Source organism: Dendrobium catenatum, unplaced genomic scaffold (assembly GCF_001605985.2).
Source record: "Dendrobium catenatum unplaced genomic scaffold, ASM160598v2 fragScaff_scaffold_1126, whole genome shotgun sequence".
NCBI lineage: Eukaryota > Viridiplantae > Streptophyta > Magnoliopsida > Asparagales > Orchidaceae > Dendrobium > Dendrobium catenatum.
The window spans coordinates 357,200-377,107 of record NW_021319588.1 but is presented as its reverse complement, the minus strand read 5'-3'; the positions used below and the strand labels follow the sequence as shown (position 1 = coordinate 377,107).

Here is a 19,908-nt window from a genome sequence, read left to right as displayed (position 1 = left end):
AAGAGGACAAAGCTTTTTTTTACCGCAGAGCAAGCTCCTTGACGTATACAAACTTTCATCTCCTCGCCGCCTGGTTGTTTTAGCCAGCTTCCTCCTCCTCTGCTCGAGCATTCTACAGTCAGCAATGGCGGAGAATGAGGAACCTCTTCTCAAGCGGGTATACTACGAAGGCTGCCCTGGTTGCGAGCTTGATCAGTGGAGTGACAACAACCGCGGGATGCCGTACAGATTCTTCATCCATGTCTGGTTCATAACGCTTTGCGCCGGTAATTACTTATTGGGGTTCTTTCATCGTCTTTTCATTTTTTGCATTTCGTGTCCAAGAGTTTTCTGTTGTTTTAGGTCGTTTTTCGGTAATTTTATGGAGCCATTCTTGTGTTGTTTTAATGGAATGAAATTAGCTTTACATATTGTTATCCGGATGCCCTTGGATCTAGTGTTCGATTGTTTTTGTCGGCGAGGAGGCTATGATTGAGGTAGTTGACATGCTTTTTCCGTGGTTCTATTTGGTTGTGAGATTAGTATTTTGATGTGGGAGCTCGTATAATTACGAAGAATTTCACTAGGTTGTCGAGAGGCTTTGTCTTTCTTCCAATCCTTCCTCAAATGCATTGACAAAATTGTACTTGTGCTCACGGCTGTAAAAAATAAAAGAGCGATGTTCTTTTCGCAATCTCCGGAATTAGAGGGAAACCGTTTTTCTATTTGTTTTGGATGTTTGCCGAACTTCTTTACCTTTTGGATCTGGCTGTTTTGACCTTCTAAATAATGCACTTCGTATCGAAATCTTTTCTCGTTTTCTCCCCCGTATTTCAGTAAATTTGGCAGCCGTTCTCGTTTTGCTTGTACTTTAGTATAGTCTACTAAATGGGCCGTGTTGCCACTGTGTTGGTACTCCGCTGCTCTTGAATCTTTTATTCGTTTTGTGTGTGTGTGCGCGCGCGCGCTCGAAGAGGGCTACGATTGAGGTATTTCAGGATTTATGCCCTTTTGTGGTTTTTCTTTGGTCGATGGATCAATATTGCGATGCTCTATCCTGATTATTTACGAAGTATTTGAAATGGAGCGATGTTCATGTCTCAATCTCCTGAATTGATGGAAAGTTCGCCTTTATATTTGTATGTATTTTCTTTTTGACCAGCTTTCTTCATTAACTAGTCTCGATTTAACGAAATGGTATCGGCCGATCTTCTAAAATAATTAAGCGATGAAAAATATTATTGAAATGGAGCATCGTTCCTGTCTCAATCTCCTGAATTGGTGGGAGGCTCGCCTTTCTATTTGTATGTATTTTCTTTTTTATCAGTTTTCTTCATTAACTAGTCTCGACTTAACGAATGGTAACGGCGGATCTCCTACAAGGATTAAGCAATGAAAATATAATTTATTTATCAAAAAAGTTTAATTTAAAGTCCTCAAGTTTCTTTTTGGCCCGATTTAAGCCAACTCTATTCTAAATCTTGCCAAAATAGGATACCAAACAGTCCCAAAAATTTCCAATTATCAGTCCTTTCTCTGTTTTACTTTAGTTGGATGCCTTTAGGTCCATTGGAGCCTAATGAATCTCATCTGTGCCACCTACTAACCGTGATCATCTGATGAGAACTATATGATGCACAAACACGGGGCCGACAACATAGATACGACACGACACATACACAAGACACATCAATTATTAAAAATATAGGACACTAACACAAGTTGGACGCGGACAGAAATTGGACACGATATTATAATTTTTATTTATTAAAAATAATATATAAAATTGAATAAGTAGAATGTTTAAAGTAATTGAGAAATAAAAAATAATTTATTAGGATTTGCGCTTAAAATAATTAATATTAAAATATCTAGAGTCGGGCATCGATGTCGTGTTAGACATCGAGATGGGAGACAGTCGGGCATTGTTGTTATGTAATGGGCATCGGGCTTTGATGTCAATACGATGTTGGCCGTCGATATCGTGATGACGTCGGTCATCAATCTCGAGATGATGTCGGTCTTCAATCTCAAGATGACATCGGTCATCGATGTTAAGACAACATTAGACAAAGTTGAGATGTCTAGATGGCACGTGGGTGTGATTGTGGGTGTAGAAATTGCAAGCGCCAAGCATCAATGTCATCACATCGTCAGACTTTGATTTTGAGATGGTTTTAAAATACTGATGTTATGACATCATTGGATATCAATATTGAAATGAATTTGAGCATCGTGAAACCTTAGCTGCAACCTACTAGAGAGAAATGAAAATGTGAATGTTCAGGGAATGACGTATTGAGCGCATATATTTATTTGGGACTTTGGAGATGAAATAAAAAAAATTAATTTTTAATTTTTGTACTAGATAAAAATATGAGATATAGTAAATTATATTAAAAAATTTTTTCGTAAAATATTTTAGACTCGTTAGTCCAATTCATTTTTAATTAGACATATCTTCGATTTGCCCGACATGACAAAGGTGTGTCGGATGCGTGTCATATCTGATATGTGTCGGACACTGCATACTTCTTTGAGAAGTGTTGGTGCATCATAAGATGAGAGTTTCAGAAGGAATTGAAGCTGTGAATTTTAAATGTAATATTTATTCAAATATAAACTTTATATTAAAAAATTACTTGAAAAATTATTTTTTTGTAAAGATATGAATATTTGAAACAAACATTACCTAGTGGGCCAAATTATAATATAAAAATAAATAAATAAAGAAAAATAATGTTATTAATGAAAGATCTGAACATTTTAAATATTTTATGGCATATTATTAGTGCATGCATAAATCTTCCATGCATAAATCATTACGGACATAAATGAGATAACTTAGAAGATTCTTTCAAATATATGGAGAATTTGTGATAGGGTTTGTTAGTGATTAGAAGACTAAGATAAGAATTGTGCTCAAACTAATGAAGTATAAAGAGTTTCTTAGATGTCTATTACTGAAGTTAGAAGATCTAGTAGAATCTCATAACCTTCACAATGGTATTCTCCTTATATTATTTATTGCTGACAGATGATGGTGAACTAAAGTGATATGATGAAGCCATACAAGTTGATGATTCAAAGAAGTTGGAGTTAGCCATGGATGATGGATTTAGTCACTCATGTTAAATTAGGCTTGAGAATTGACCAAACTATCAAATAGCAAGAAGGACTGCATGAAAAAGATTGAAAAATGTATCTAATAGCAGTAAGTGCTATAAGACAAGGCTCGTAGAAAAAGAATTTTAACAAAATAAAGGAGTGAACTGCATTGAAATTTTTTCTCCACTCGTGAAGATGACAACTATTAGAATTGTGTTGAGCATAATAGCAACAAGAGATTTATATCTAGAATAAATAGATAAGAAAACTTCTTTTCTCCATGCCGACTTAGAAGAAGAGTTGTACATGTTATAGGGAACGAAGATATAGTGTATAGACTCAAAAAGAGTATATATAGATTGAAGCAGGCACCAAGGTAGTGGTAGAGAAGATTTGCCAGGTTTATTTCTAACAAAAAGTACCCAAAGTATCAGGCAGATCATTATTGTTGCTTTAAATATTTTGATAATTGTTATATATTTCTTCTTTTTTCATGTGGATAATATACTGATTGCAGGATCAGATATGAAAAAATATAAGAGAATTGAAAGAACAATTATCAAGGGACTTTGAAATAAAAGATTTGGGTCCAGCTAAGAAAATACTTGATATGAGAATCAGTAAGAATAGAAGTGCAAGTACTTTGAAGTTATCTTAAGATGAATATGTTGAAAAGATACTACAGATATTTAACATTGAGTAAGGCTAAGCCAATTTGCACTCTTAGGTAGTCACTTTCGGTTATCTAAGGAACAATCGCCTAAATTTGAAGCAGAGTAAGAAGAAATGGAGATAAGTCCGTATGCTTTAGCTGTTGAATGCTCGTATGCTATGATTTGTGTCATGATCCGGCCTGGTAAGCTCGAGTTGACGAGGTAGGAACAGACGGTCGTATAGAAAAATTAAAACTTTCATTTCAATATTAACATATTCAAATATTCATTTAAATACAACTAGAAAAGAGCCATTAATCTTCCATTTTCACAATTTCTAATACATCAAAAGTAATAACTCATTAACATAAAACTACTATAAGTAGATCACAATACATAATTCTTCATATGATATAGAATAACCATAAAGAACCCGTCTCCTTGGGATTTTCTATGACGGTAAGTGAGAGGTCTATCAGTCATCAAAGCTAAGTAGGTTCTCTTGTAAAATATTCCCACAACTAGGGCGAGCTAATGCTCAACATGTAACAAGTATTTCTATTAAATTCATAAGACAAGGAAAATAAAATATTATGTATGTAATTTTCATATTTCAGTGCATAAGTAACTTAAAGAAGAAACACTATAAATGACATGAATTGATATTTGATATGCATATTCTGTATGACATCTTATGTGCCTATTTTTCGTTTATCATTTCATATGACCATAACTTTCTCATTTATCATTATTTTCATAATTTTTCTTTATGCTCTTTTTTACATATAATACTTATCTATAATTTTATACACCCATAATGGAAGTATTAAAATTTTTGTACTGATCAAGTACACTTTCAATTTGTCCATTATTTTATTTTTTAGTCTGCTCCGAAGAGCCATATTTGCCTTTACCATCTGTCTTTATCATTTACCTTTACAATATGATATTCCATATCAACATACACATTCAATTATTCAATATTTATCATAGAAAGATGAGATAATTCATACAATCATATGTGTCTATCTAATGTATTATTTTTATGCAAATTCTATATGTAGGCATTTCAAAACAATTAAAAGAAATATGCTATACTGTCTATCTTTATTACTGCAGTAAAATATGAAAAAAACTAACGTGCAACTTTTCAACTGAATAAAATGTCTAAAACATATGCATTCTTTCATAAATTTTAAAGAATCAGAAATATGAAATTAACAGAAATATAAGTACCTACCTCACTAAGCAATAGTCAAACTCTACGAGAAAAATAAGTCATTTAGTTTTGTGTCGTATTTATTCTCCTATAACTAATACCTAAAGTAATGAAAATCTTTTTTACTAACTTAATGATCATAATGCATTTCCATTAAATCAATATTTTAATATTAAGAATTTTTGAATTTAATCAAATCCTCATTTTTAAAAATTCATATTATCTATTAAATTCATGATTTTTCTATTTTAATAATATCCCTTTTTCTAAAGTAAATTAATTTAACTTTATTTTCGAATGTTTCCTTAAACCTATATTTTAGAAATAATATTTTTACTATTTTCATCCTATAAGAATCCAAATCTTCCCCTTTACCTAATTAATAATTAGGGTTAATGTATTTTCGGATTTATTTGAATTAAAATAAAAAAAAATTAAAATTTTGCGTAAAAACATAATTTCTTTCAGTAAAACATTCTTAAGACAATTAGGAACAATAATTTTTAATGAGTTTTCTTAAAAATCCAAGAATTTGAAAAACCCTAATTTTTGAAACTCAATAAAAAATAGAGAAAAACTTTATTTTTATGTCTAAAATCCTTTCTCATATATTCATTATTAATCTCATTGATAAATTTTAGGTTTTGAAAAAATCATAGAATTTTTTCCTTATGAAATCTATGCGAAAACGGAGAAATTTTTTAATTAAAAATATACATTAGTCTTCCCTTAATCTCCCTATAGAAATGTTTTAATTAAATTTAATTTCATTTTCGAATATTTCCTTAAACCTATATTTTAGAAATAATATTTTTACTATTTTCATCCTATAAGCATCCAAATCTTCCCCTTCACCTAATTAATAACTAGGGTTAATGTATTTTCGGATTTATTTAAATTAAGAAAATTAAAATTTTGCATAAAAACATAATTTCTTTCAGTAAAATATTCTTAAGACAATTAGGAACGATAATTGTTAATGAATTTTCTTAAAAATCCAAGAATTTGAAAAACCCTAATTTTTTAAACTCAATAAAAATTAGGGAAAAACTTTATTTTTATGTCTAAAATCCTTCCTCACACATTCCTTATTAATCTCCTTGATAAATTCTAGGTTTTGAAAAAAATCCCAGAATTTTTTCCTCAAATAATCTATGCGAAGCGAAAACGGTGAATTTTTTTAATTAAAAATATGCCTTAGTCTTCCCTTAGTCTCCCTCTAGAATTTCCCCCAGATTTGGCCGCCGAGAATCGTCGCTGTCGCCATCGCCGTCGCTGCCTTATAAGCCTTGCGTCGTCATTGTTCGTCTCTCTTTGTTTGGCCGAGAGACGTGGGAGGCGAAATGAGAAGAGATCGATTCATTTAGTTTCTTTAGGCCCTTAGGTGGTTATGGGTTTTGAAAAGACCAAATCACCCTCGAATAATTTCTCTTAAGACCATAAGGGGCTATTAAGTTAATTTTAGTTTATAAAACTTCAGTGATTTTTATCTCCCAAACCGTGCAAAATTATCCATAAATTCTTTATATTGAATTGATCAAAATTAAATGTATAATTTTATAAAATTTATTTTGTCGAAATCTGACAACTTCGAAAATTTGATCCTTTTCGTCGCAGTGCGTCGCAACACGTCATTACATTATGATTCCGTGTTTTCGGGTTTTACAATCTCTACAAAACCTGATACATCATATGTAATGGGAGTAGTCAGTAGATTCATGAGTAAGCTAGACAAATGTCATTGGGAGGTGGTTAATTGGATTCTTAGATACTTAAGAGGGACGGTTGGCAAAGCACTTTGCTTTGGACATGCAGGCTAGGGACTGCACTATAGGGATATGTAGATTCTAATCTTGTTGGAGATATTGATGATAGGAGGAGCACAACTAGTTATGTCTTTACTTTTAAAAATATTACAGTAAGTTGGGTTTTTAAGTTAGATAAGATTGTTACTCTCTTAACTTCAAAAGTTGAATTTATTGCTATCACTAAGGTTATCAAAGAAATGAAGTGTCTGCAAAGCTTTATGGCAGAACTTGGCAAAGGGAAAATAAATGGTAAATTGCATTGTGGCAACATGAGTGCTATTTGTTTGCCAAAAATGTTGCATTCTATATTAGGATCAACATATCTAACTTTGGTATCATTTCATTCATTTACTCATAGAAGATGGTTAGTTATCTTTGGAGAAGATACATACAACGCAAAATTTTGTAGACATATTATCGAAGACGGTTACTATTGATAAACTAAAGCTATATTCAACTTCAGTTGGTCTTTATGAAGACTAATGCAAGGGTGAGCCATAATATAGTTTTTTCCTTATCATTAATGCTACAGATCGGTAGGAGGATTGTTTGCAAATCGCAATCAATTTTCAAGTGAGATATTATTAGTTCTTTGTGGAATATGACTCTGTCGATTAATTAGGTTGTATTGCTGACTCAGATCTCAATTCCATTGGTTGAGCTTGATGAGGAGCTCGCTTGGGGGTTACAGGGAGGTAGCGCGCCTTCTGCTCGGGGCTGAAGCCATCGAAACAAAATTTTTCCTGTATGTACAGTGCTGTGACACTATAAATCCAGTGCTAAGGCACTATGGATCTCCTTTTTGATAGAGAGCTCAGTGCCAAGTTGTTGTGAACATAGTGCTGCAACATTGTGGACCTACTACGAGACAAAGAACTTAGTGCTGTGACGCTCCATGTTGGCTGAGTCAATTTCTTTCCTACAATTTTTATATGGTTGTAACCTCAAAAGGAGTGTGTGCATGCATGAAAGGGTGTGAAGACTGTAAGAGAAGGAGAGAGTAAAATTTGTATAATTTCTCTCATTTTTCATTGTGGATTTCTTACCTAGGTGTGACTCCTTGTTTTTTTTTTCTATTTTCAGTGTTTTCTTCGTTAAACTCTGACTTTCTCACTGTTTGTTTTTTGTTTGTTTCGTTCTTTGTTTACTCCCAGCATACAACTGGTTTTAAAGTAATTTTGTTTTGACAAGGAATAGTAAGAAAACTTTTCTAGCAAATACATGTTGAATTTTGTGGTATTACCTTTCCTTTTAACATGAAAAATCTTCTGTGTTATATGTTTTTTCAAACTAATCAATTGATTTTTGATAAAAATGTTTTTCTATTCTACATCTTTACTTCTTATCAATTATTTATAACGCTTATTTAATGTTTGTTATGTTTTTATTCTTAGTGCTTGTAATTCGATTTTAGAACAAGAATATTAAAATAGTTCAGTTTTTAAAAATTAACTTTTTAAATGAACTTCCCCTGCATTTGGATCTGTGCTAGCATTTCCAAACCTTCTATTTCTAGTTTATGAAATTTAACAGGACATACTATTGCTACTGTCTCTTTGCATCACCGTCTAACCTGTCCACTTGATTGGCGCATGGTAAAGTATTTGTATAAAGAAAGAATGCATAATTTTTTCTCGAGGAAGAGCAAAATGTGGCCAAAAAGTAAAGAAGGAGCGCAAAGAAAAGAGAATATTGGTCTGGCCTTCCTTTTTGCTTGATGATAATACGTTTTTGGAGGACGGGCAATGCAAATTTTTGTCGGGTGTACGAATGTAAAGAATAGAGAAAGTCTTCTTTAATTCAAATGAGACATAATGCTTGAAGTTAATCAAGATGATCTGCTGTTATCCTGAGGACATGATTAGCTAATTTCATTTTGTCATCGTTGTCATCATCGTACCCTTTAGACTTATCCCAATTCAGCTCTTGGCTAACATTTACGTCATTTTCTGATATTGAAGTTTGCAAGTAACAAGCGGGTAATATCATTAGTCATTCCATTGTTGTCAAAATTTCCTTTTTATCATGCAGCGTTATCTTATTTACGTCATTGCATTTATTTGTAAAATTTATAAGATAAGCTGGTGATATATATATAAGGCCCAGCAAATAAGGGTCTGTTCCTTTGACTAGGGAGTTTCATTTCATAACTTCAATTCTTGTAGTTCTGCAGACATTAGTATTTCATTAAGTATCATATAGGAATGTGGGCTCCGAAAATTCTATGCCCCGGCCTCTCCGCGCCGCCTCTTTTTCTTTCTGTGATTTGTTTATGTGGGCGAGGAGAGTTTTAACAGATTTAAGTTCCGGGCAAATTTTTTGAAGGCAGATTAGGTTTGTAGACAAGATACTACCCAGAAATTTCGCCCTCATTTTGTGAGGGCTTTATAATATGAGTTCTGGTTTTCTATAGGCGCAAGCCCCTATATTTACTTACCCCTTTTGATAACGAGAGAGAACTTTTGATTAAGGCTTGTTGTAACATAGGCCGCATATAATAGCAATAGTTTTAGATTTTGAATTTGAATTTTGAAGTTTATCACCATAAAATTAAAATAAGGGATGGGAGAACGAAGATGAGCCCGATCAAGATCCCATGGTTCTGTCATCATGGGTTGTCATGATCTTTAGTTTACTTAGTCAGTAGTTGACCAAACCTGACAGAAGACACCTTGTCAGCAACCATGAATTGCTTTGTCTAAGAAAATCTTGTAGACCTGGGGTGAATGTTTGTCTAAGGAGTAGATCTGAATCCACCTCAGATAATAGAGGGCTTTGTGCCTATTGAATATTCCCTATGATCCATTACTTAAAGGGTTTGATGCTATTAAGGAACATATGTGCTTTGACCGTGATCGTGATATAATGGTTCCATTTTGCTGCAAAACCATCCGATCGGAGGGCACATGCCACTTTCTTGCTGGTAAGAGACTATTTGAACCCAACTCGACATTTGTTCTTTGTAAGCTGAATTTAATTTCAATTTTATCACCCCCGACAAACGGTTGTGGGAGGTGGATAGGTTTTAGTTTTAAGTTTTTAGGTGATAGATTTTATTTTAAGGATTTAGGCTTATAGTGGTTTTGAGATAACTCTTTCGACTGAGATTTATATTCAACACGATCATGATCGGGGTGACGTTGAAGTTACTTTAAATTTATGTATTTTGATGTGGCGTTCACGAATATTTTGAAAGACAGATTCCCTTCCGGTTGAGATTTACCTTAAACACGGCTATCATCGGGGATTTCATGAGTAATTTCATTTCATTGGTTGAACCTTATCGATTCTGTCTATTTGCCGACAGAGAATCGGGTTTGTTGTCAGCTTTATGCTCTTATTAGTAAATTTTTCTTATAATTGACCTTGAAGGTCTAATATGAATGTATAAAACAAATATCCCGACCGGCGTTACGATTGTATATTTGTTTGATAGTTTGAGCTGCGTCAACTCTTATTTATTCTCGTAGAAGGATCAAACTTTATCTTAACTTCATTTTTTAACCCGCACAACATCTTTAGACGTCACGTGTGTGTATATATCACGTTCATCGGGGCCCATGCAAGATGCGTTTTTAGTATATAGATTGGAGCTATTATCGAGATATCGCCTTTTGTCCACTTGTACAAATGGGTTCCTGATCTGGTGGCGTAGCACTACGGTATGGGTTGCTTGTTGCTTCTTGCTTCTTGCAGACGAACTGCGTGCATTGACGAAATTCTTGCAGCTGCTTGTAGATGCTTGCATTCATCATAAGCTCATTATTTTTCCCTGCAGGCAGTGTGTTGTATTCACTGCATCTTCTTACTCATGCATATAGGGGATCCACCACACTTGTGATACATTCACAGTATTTTATTGCAGGTAGGACCATTGTATGCATTACAAGCTTTCTGTTGTCGTATGCAGGAAAGTTGCATTGAATGTAGATCTTCTAGTGTTGCTCTACTACAGCTTTTTCTTTATTTGCTCGTAGATAGCATGTTGTGTATATGACGAGTCTCCTATAGTGGCTCATAGGTGTTTGCATTTGTTGCAAATCGACTGCCGTTATTTGCGGAGGTTCAATGCATTTACCTGACATTGAATAATTGTTGATTGCAAGGGTGTCGTAACATCTATCGCTTGTTGCTGATTATCACCCGTGGGCATATTGTTGCACATACGACAAATCTCCCGTCATTGCCAGTAGGTGTTTGCAATCATTGCATGCTGTACTGTTACTACTTGTGGGCGAATTAATGAGCTTAGTTGCATGCTAACCAATATTAGCTACAAGCAAATTGTGCTCACTACAACTTCCTTAAACATATTTTGTTGGTGGATTTCCACCTCCCTTGCATGTCGATCGTCACTGTTCACATGAAATTGCCGTGTTTGTCTGCAAGTCGGTTGAGATTGATCGCAGGTCCTTGGTCCCCGCTTGTAGGTGAACTGTTGCATTACAAGTTCTTGTACATTCATTGCAATATCCTCAAATATACTTATAGGGGAAGTCATTACATTTGCACCATGTCCATTATTGTTATTCATAGGTGGAAAGTCATTACATTTGCACCATGTCCTTTATTTTTATTCATAGGTGGCTTAGTGTATTCATTTACAAGTTAACTGTAGATGGGTTGTATCCATATGCTCCTTTTAGAAATTTAGCGTATTAATTAGGAGCCATTGTTTACAATGAGACCATTATTTTTCCCTCAATTCTCTTTGATCATTGGTTGCAAGCAAATTGTGCTTGGCATTTTCTTTATTGAAAAATCCTTGATTGCATGATTAAGTTTGTTATCTTGCAAAATTATATGTTTAATTTTAAATATTAGATTCTATTCTCTGTAATTGTTCAAGTTCTGTGCATTGTCAGTTCATATTTCAACAGCCTCATAGCGCCCCCTCCTTGTTAATGGAGGTAGGGAGGACACTTTCCCTTTCAAATCCGCTCAGTCGGGTAGGATTTAATGGCCAAGGGCTTTGGGAGAGAGAATCGACCTCAGTATCGATCTTCGAGCACCTGTTTGTACTTCGGCATTTCCCTAGAATTTCGACAGCCTTTTAGCTCCCCCTCCCCGCGAGGGGAGGTTGGGGTGCTCTTTTTGATTCGCTCGGCTTGATCGAATCAACAACCGAGGGCTTTGGGGGACATATCAACCCTGAAATTAGTCTTCGATGTTCCAATTTGACGAGTGTTGTACCTGTTTTAAAATTGGGTATTTTTCCAAAATTTTAACAGCCTTACAACGCCCCCTCCCCGCAAGAGAAGGTTGGGGAGAGCACTTGCCCTTTTAACCGCTCGACTGGATCAAATAAATGGTCGAGGGCTTCAGGGGACATATCATGGAATTGGTCTTTAGGGCTTCGGGGGACATAACAATCCTGGAATTGTTCTTCAAAGATCCTCGTCACCGTTCCTTATATATGGAGAAGGATCAGACGGGCACGAAAGCAACTGGGTCATGAGTCGAGCAGTTGCTTGGTTGCTGGTAGGAGATGGAAGAGGAGGTTGGGCTGTGTGTGGCATCAGATTGGAAGTTGGGTTGGTTGAAGGAGTCGGGATCGAGTGGCTATGAGGGAGGTCGGGCATGACCTAGCCATCTACGTGCAGGATCAAGGTGCTCGGCCTAGCAGGCTGCTTGTGATGGGGATCAGGCCTGGGTCTTGAGTCGGAGGAGGCTGCAGAACATGAACGGGAAGCTGGAGTTCGATGTGGGAAGCTAGGCTAGGGGCTTCGGCTTCTTTACTCACGGGAATACGCCGGCGAATATATATATATATACACACACACACACACACACACACACACACACATACATACAGAGAGAGAGAGAGAACGGGTCTTTGCGTGCCTGAGTTTGAATGCTTGAGAGTTTCGATCATTTTGTGCAGTGTGTGTTGCAGTTGTGAGATCGTGCTTAAGTGGGGTAGTGGGAGTCGGCGGTTAAAGGTCTACGTTAAACAAGGAACTGATAAAGTAATATTAGAATGCTCACTTCAAATGTTGTTGAGATGACATAACAGCTGTAGTTCTGCATAGAGCTATCATTTAATTTTCTTGCCATAAATTGAAATTTTGATGCTGTCCTGTTTTTCAATTATTGTATTAGAACTATGCACTGCTAAATGTCATGATTCTGTCTTTCTTGCACTGATGCACTAGCTGTTTTTATTGCTGTGTGGGGGTGGGATTTGAGAAGGGTGATGTCCTGCCTCTTATTAATTGAAATCAGAAAGGACTGTGGTGCTGATAATGACCGCCATCCGATTAACTGTGCTCTTCTTTGCTAATGAACATTTCCTATAACTCCAAGAAGTTCTACTTTATCATAATGAAAGCTTTTGGTTTGTTAAGGGTTTTTGTTCCCTTAGCTGGCTGGTTCTGGAATCAGATTATTCTTTTGAAAAGCCCTTTTTCCCAAAAAGCCATTTTGGTACATGACTGCTAGCTTTATCAAGCAATGTTCGTTATATCTTTTGTGCAATCTAATTCTGAAACTGCTACTTTTTATTTGCAGCTTTGCCAATATCATCCCTGTTTCCATTCTTGTATTTCATGGTATGTATAAGCAAATAATTGTTTAATCTCTTGAATTCTATCAGTTTATCCACATTTTAGAGTTTCTTCACATTTTCATCTTATTGGAATTGAATGATGCAGTTATGGGTGCACTTGTATATAGTTCTTTTGAACAATTTTCTTGTCAGTTATTATTTGCAGATTTATTTAATTTGCTATTTTTTTGTGAAGACGCTTAATCTTCAGGAAATGAACTGTAGATTACTTTTGAATTCATCGTCGCATGTTTTGTAATGCAAATTCTTTAGCTTTATGTATTTCTTTGCTTAATATGTCATGTTTTCGCTGTCAACTTATTTCTATCTTTTGTTTGAGTGTTGAAACTCTTTCTACTAGCTGTCACTTCTTCTGCATGAACTATGCATCAAATTGTCAGATAAAAAATATTTTCTTATGGATTCTTGTGTAAAATGTATTTCAGTAACTTAGAATCAGAACTGCACCCGCTCTTGCTACATTACATTGTCCAGCAGTATCTATCTTCCTATATTCTATTGTTGAAAAATAAAAAGAAGAAAGACTGTTAGAGCAATAAAACAAAAGAGAGAATCTATTGATTTTTTTTTTTGCATGAGGGAGCCAAAGTACATACTGTTTATAAACAAGCATGGGGACCCAAGGGGGGCCTGGTCATGAGCCGAGGAAGGCAGAGTAGTAAATAAAAATTATTAGCGGAACGAAAGCACAATATTATCCTTCTCTTAATGGACAACCAAAATAGGGAATGAAACAAGGGTTGTTTATTAGGTTGCTATCACAATTGTCAAGGAAAGAGGAAAACCAAGGAGAAACTGCCCTTTATGTTGCCAAAACATGATTGGTTTGATTGCTCCAATTTTGGGCTTGATTTCCAGAATTTATTGGTGATTGAATGCAAAATATTTTCTTTGTTGTATGACCCTTAATTCCTTTTTTATTAGCCTCAGCAAGCAATCCTTTGAAACATGGAAGGGGTTGTTGGACTGTTTGCCCAAATTCCCATGCTTTCCGTTAAAGTTGGGAATATATATTCATCATTGCTAGTTTAAAATCGAGACTGTCGATTTGAATTTGATTTAGGGCTTCAGTGATAATATCCACTGAATGAGATTTTGGAGTGTTTAATATATATTTTAAATAAACTATAATTTGAAGATTTTTGGTTAAGTTTACTCCTCTCATGAGGTGGAATGTGGATGAAGGCCTAATAAGCAAAGATTTTTATTGGGATAGTGGAGATGAGTTTAGTTTTGGGGTTGATTTTAGTGAGGACTTCACATGATGTTTTTAATTTTAGGATTCTTGGTGGCATCAGATTAATGAGATATGCAAAAATACAAATATTCTCTCTCGAATAATGAGCATTTTTAAAGATTATGATGGCTTATCTTTCTTCAAGAAGATGTCTATTTTCTTTCGTCGATCTCATTTTATTGGGGAGTTAAATATACTTACTTCAATGAATGATATCATGTTGAAGGAGATAATCCTCAAGAAAAAAGAAAGTACTCTTTTCCAATATTGGTTCGAATGCCTTGTATTTGAGTTTGACTAAGTATGTATGTAGATATGGACTTTTTAAAAGATATGATAAATTTCATATGTATATTTCATCAAAAAAATTCAAGTTGTTCTAATGTGATTAACGACAAATGATATGGGCCACTTGCCCTTGAGACATTGTTGACATGGGAGGGTCTCCAAATATTACTATGAATGCAAAAAATGGTTAGGAGGATTTATAAGGATGGCTATAATAATTGTTTATGAAGGGATTTGATATCGGGAAATAAATGCATTTAAGAGTTATATTTTTGAGTTTTTGTTTTTGTGTTGATTTGAGTGGTTGGATTATTTGGAGTTGGCTGAGCTTCTTCTGCATGCCTTTTTATATCTTTTTCAATTTTTTGAATTTTCACATCTAAAACAAAATTTATAACAAAACTTCTTATTTTTTTATCTTTTCTTGCATATTTTTTAATTCCACCATCAACTATTTTTACTATTAGAAACTTTTCATTTTGATATTCCAAGAACATCTTTTATAATATTTTTATTATCACTAGCAATTGTTTACACATAACATTATATTCCTCATGCACCGTCAAAATATTAAGATCTTGAACATTACTCTAAAAAATATTTTTATTAATATTATTTAAATGCCCCATTTAATCCTAGGACAACATTTTACTTTATTTTCTATATTCTGCCCTTCATGTTTAAGTCCAAAATTAATAAACAATGATGTGTATTTAAACTTTCACTTGGAATAACTTTATAATCTAAACTATCTATTTTTTATAAGAAAGTAATCAATTTGAGTTTTATTATGTCCATTATTATAAGTGATGAGATGCTCATCTCTTTTCTTAAATAAGATGTTAACAATTACAAAATCATAAGCTAGAGAAAAATTTAATATGATTCTTCCACATTCATTAGTCGCTACAAACTCATGACCACCATAAATGTTTTTAAATTCTTCTTCATCTCTACAAACATGTCCATTTAAATCTCTTCCAATAAAAACTTTTTTTCAAGAGGTACTTTTATATTAATTTTTCTAAGTCTTTTTAAAATTATAATTTTGAACAAATATCCAAACCTACTTGAGGAATATAAGTATTTATTATATTAATAATCTTAGCATAAACAATAATCTTTAAAGCTATAATTATTTCTCCAATTTTATTAATTTTATAACATTATCTTTCAAACTTTTATCTATAATCACACCACCATTTTTAGTATGACTTATTCTCGAGTGCTATAGTTTAAATCCTTAAGTATCAATCTCCTTAGCCTTTTCTGTAACCCATTTAGTTTCATGAATGCATAAAATATTTATTTTCTTATGAATCATAATATCTATTAATTTCATTAATTTGCATGTAAGAGAATATATATTTCAAGTTCCTATATTTATTCTAGTTTCATGGACTAGCTTCTTAGCCCACATTCGTCCATGAAGTGAGAACCCTTGCTTATTTAACACTGTACCCGGGCGTCGGTGCAACGGCCCTTGCACGCTTCTCACTATATTTTATACAATATTTTACTTCTAGGAAACACCCTAGCATTCATACAATGTATTAAATGATTTATGCCATGATTATTCGACAAGTTTTATGCTGGCTGTCGACTAACTAATGTAACCCTTCACTTTTGTCATCCAACACTTGGAACCTGACAACGACAATGTTAAGTAGCATTGTGGTATTATTTTATTAAAATATATTTCTTTTGTGGTATGGCATACTTCTTTGGCAATCCTGTTCTACTTGAAAATTTGACCAACGTTATTGTCCAAGGTGTTGGTTAACCCGTGCATTGCCATCTTGTTTTGGATTTCTAATTTTGTACTTTGGATATTCTTTTTGTGGAGGAATGACAACAATAATGAGGTAATTATCTTTCGTTCTACCGCTAATGGACACCATAACTGATTGGGACCATTGAAGGTTGTTTTATTTGGGCCCGTTTAAGGTTGTTTTATTTGTTCAACTTGTTGTGCCAGGGCCCAAAAACTGGTAGATTTGAGAAGCTTTCTTGATAGTTGAAGTTTCCCATGAGGGAATGATTCTCGGCTAGAGGTGGTGTTGGATGAGAAGCTTCTATTCAAAGTAATTCCATATTTAACTATACATGGCTTTGAGTGACAACGAAGGACTAGAGAACGGAAGGGGATAAGGAGGGTTAAAAGCATGCCTCTGATATCATGTTGGAAAATAAAGTTAAGAAAGGCAAGCAGAACAACATATAGAAGAGAGAATCTATTGATTTCTTGTTTCTTGAGGGAGCCAAGGTACTCACTATTTTAGGCAAGCATGGGGACCCATTAAGGGCCTTTAATGCCAAGAAAGGGAGGATGGTAAGTAAAAAATATTGGGGAGGTAAATGCATGATATTATCCTCTACACAATGGAATTAATAACAACCAACAAATGGAAAAAAAGATAATGGTTTTTGGGCGGTAATCAAAGTTGTCCAGGAAGGGGGAAGAGCATGAAGAAACCTCTCCCTATGTTGACAAAAATTCTAGGTTTGATTGCTCCAATTGTGGGCTTGATTTTCAGAATTGATTGGTGGATGAAGCAATATACTTTCCTTTTTATATGACCCTTAATTCCTCTTATGTTAGCCTCAACCAGCAGTGTTCGGCAACCACCACATTCATTACGTCACTAAGGGTGTTGATGAACAGTAGGTTGATTTCAGAGGCCATGCCTGAAGGTGTAAATGAGCTGCTGTATACTTCTGTTTCTTAGGCTTTCATATTATCAGCTCTTTTCCTTTCTCTCCCTTGCTTAATAAACTTTCACTCTTCACTTTTTAATAATCTATACTGTGATGAGCAAAGCGTTGCGAGCTCTATCTTTACCCTTATTCAAGACTATAATTTCTTAAAGATACCGCATCAACGTTGTTCCAGTACTCCTGCCATACTAACATTACATAGATTCAAGAAATCAAGATTTGTTCTCCAAGTCTTACAATATGGGAATCATATGATACTCTTTTATTGAATCCATCATAATCTGATTTTCCATTCACGAATTAAAACTGAATTTCATTAATATATGTATTTAACCTCGCCATTTTGAATCAAACAGATGAGGGATTTACATGTTGCCAAAAGAGTGGAAGACATTGGTTTTTATGCCGGTTTTGTGGGTCAGTATTTGAACTGCTGAAGTGGAAAGCATTTATGTTATTATGCTCTGACATGCTTTTGCAGAAACGCTCTTTGTATGGATCAACATGGCATCTTAAATGCTCAGCTCTGACATCAACTTCTGTTTATTCGTCAGGTTCATCATTTATGCTGGGTAGGGCTTTGACATCGGTGTTTTGGGGAATAATAGCAGACCGTTATGGGAGAAAACCTGTTATAGTGATAGGACTTATTGCACTGTAAGTATTACTTTCAATATTTCAATTCTTATTGTTACATCTTTCATGATCTTTAGCAATTATATTTGGATGGTATTGCTTTGCTTTCTCAAATCCTTCCATGCAAAAATCTCATGTTTTGATGTTTCAGGGTGATATTTAACACATTATTTGGTTTAAGCACAAGCTACTGGATGGCGATTGTGACAAGATTTCTTCTGGGATCATTGAATGGTTTGCTTGGCCCGATAAAGGTTTACAATCGGTTTTAATATGTACAAAATCATTACTTCGACGTTGTGAAATAACTGGATGGATGATATTTATGTTCATTGCTATAACCCCATTGCATCGATATAGGCTTACGCTGTGGAAGTTGCTGGTACAGAATATCAAGCTGTCGGCATATCTCTCGTAAGATCCTTACCGTCTTCCTACACATTTGATGCTTTTTTCGTTTTGTTACACTTCTCATGCGTAATGTAGACTGAATTGTTTAAAATATCTGTCATTGCAGGTTAGCACAGCATGGGGCATGGGCCTGGTGGTTGGTCCTTCAATCGGAGGCCTTCTTGCACAGGTAAACAATGATTTTACGCATTTCTATGCGGTCATTTCTTGTGTCCATTTCTATACTGTGATTTTGTGCAATATATTTTGCATTGGCTTTTTTCTGTAACAACAGCTAGTATGAAAAAAACTAGTGAGCTATGAGGCTTAATAAGTTTTGCAAATTAAATAGCAGTTAAATTACATGATTAAATTCACAACATTGAAATCATAAATAAAATTAATTTGACATTGTTTATAAAATATGATAAAATCATATTTGACTTTAACCTTTATTTCCTCTGAAGTTTATATTGAATATTAATTTTGGTCTTTAAAAGATTTGGCTCATTGAACTTGGCTTCACTGTACTATGCCTCCTGCCACAACAGTACTGTGCTGAACTCCCAACAATCCACTGTGCCAATTTTTCTTCTATGCACTGCGTCGTTTTGCTACAGTAATTCCGGCACAGTGCTGCCCTCTGCACTGCAGCACTGTGCCCAATTATTTGAAAAGCACTGTGCAGATTTTCCTCTATTGGCTGATGTGAAGTTGGCTTGCGTGAAATCCAAAACAGAGAAGAAACTCTGTTGCTTCCGTGAATTCAAAACACAGAAGAAACTCTGTTGCTTGCGTGAAACAGACTAGATAAGGGAATTCTGAAAAAAATTGAGAGAGGGCCCACACACAAATATAACCGAATTCCAATTACAATCTCAGCCTTCTGATGGAATTCTGCCATAGTATGCATCTTTTCATAATTAAGAGAATCTTTAAATTATTTTCTTATATTATCTACTGTTAAGTAAATTGTTTCTTTAAAGTAATTACTATTATTTACTTAATTAACAGTACATTAAAATATTAAAATTTTTTTAAGCTTTTAGAATAAGCTTGACAATATAATTACTTAATTTAAAATTTTTACATACTGAAAATTTGGGTCTTACATACCAAGTTAGAAGCTCACGTCAAACCATATGTGATTTTTTTTACTTCTAAGAGAGGAGCGGGAAGCAGCAATTCCAGAGAAAAAGGCTGGATACTTTGTTTTGTGCATGCAATTCGGTAGATGAGAAAAAACACAAAATTTGTTTCTTTGGCTGCCAAAAACCTATTGATACCAGCGATAGGGATCATTC

General features: G+C 34.4%; 1 protein-coding gene across 3 annotated transcripts in view; it reads left to right on the top strand.

Annotated features, from left to right (window-relative positions):
* LOC110091902 (protein ZINC INDUCED FACILITATOR-LIKE 1) overlaps positions 1–19,908 on the top strand; it is a 60,216-nt gene continuing 40,308 nt past the window's right edge. Inside the window, exons 1-8 of one of the 3 annotated variants that reach the window (XM_028698730.1) lie at positions 12,561–13,027; positions 13,115–13,193; positions 13,278–13,318; positions 17,935–17,995; positions 18,133–18,235; positions 18,366–18,468; positions 18,575–18,628; positions 18,732–18,794. In XM_028698730.1, the coding sequence (XP_028554563.1) occupies positions 13,013–13,027; positions 13,115–13,193; positions 13,278–13,318; positions 17,935–17,995; positions 18,133–18,235; positions 18,366–18,468; positions 18,575–18,628; positions 18,732–18,794 (519 nt within the window). In that variant the 5' untranslated portion in view covers positions 12,561–13,012. Of the gene's footprint in view, positions 267–12,560; positions 13,034–13,114; positions 13,194–13,277; positions 13,319–17,934; positions 17,996–18,132; positions 18,236–18,365; positions 18,469–18,574; positions 18,629–18,731; positions 18,795–19,908 lie in introns of those variants that run through there. The other 2 variants (XM_020816205.2, XM_020816199.2) reach the window with 2 other exon arrangements.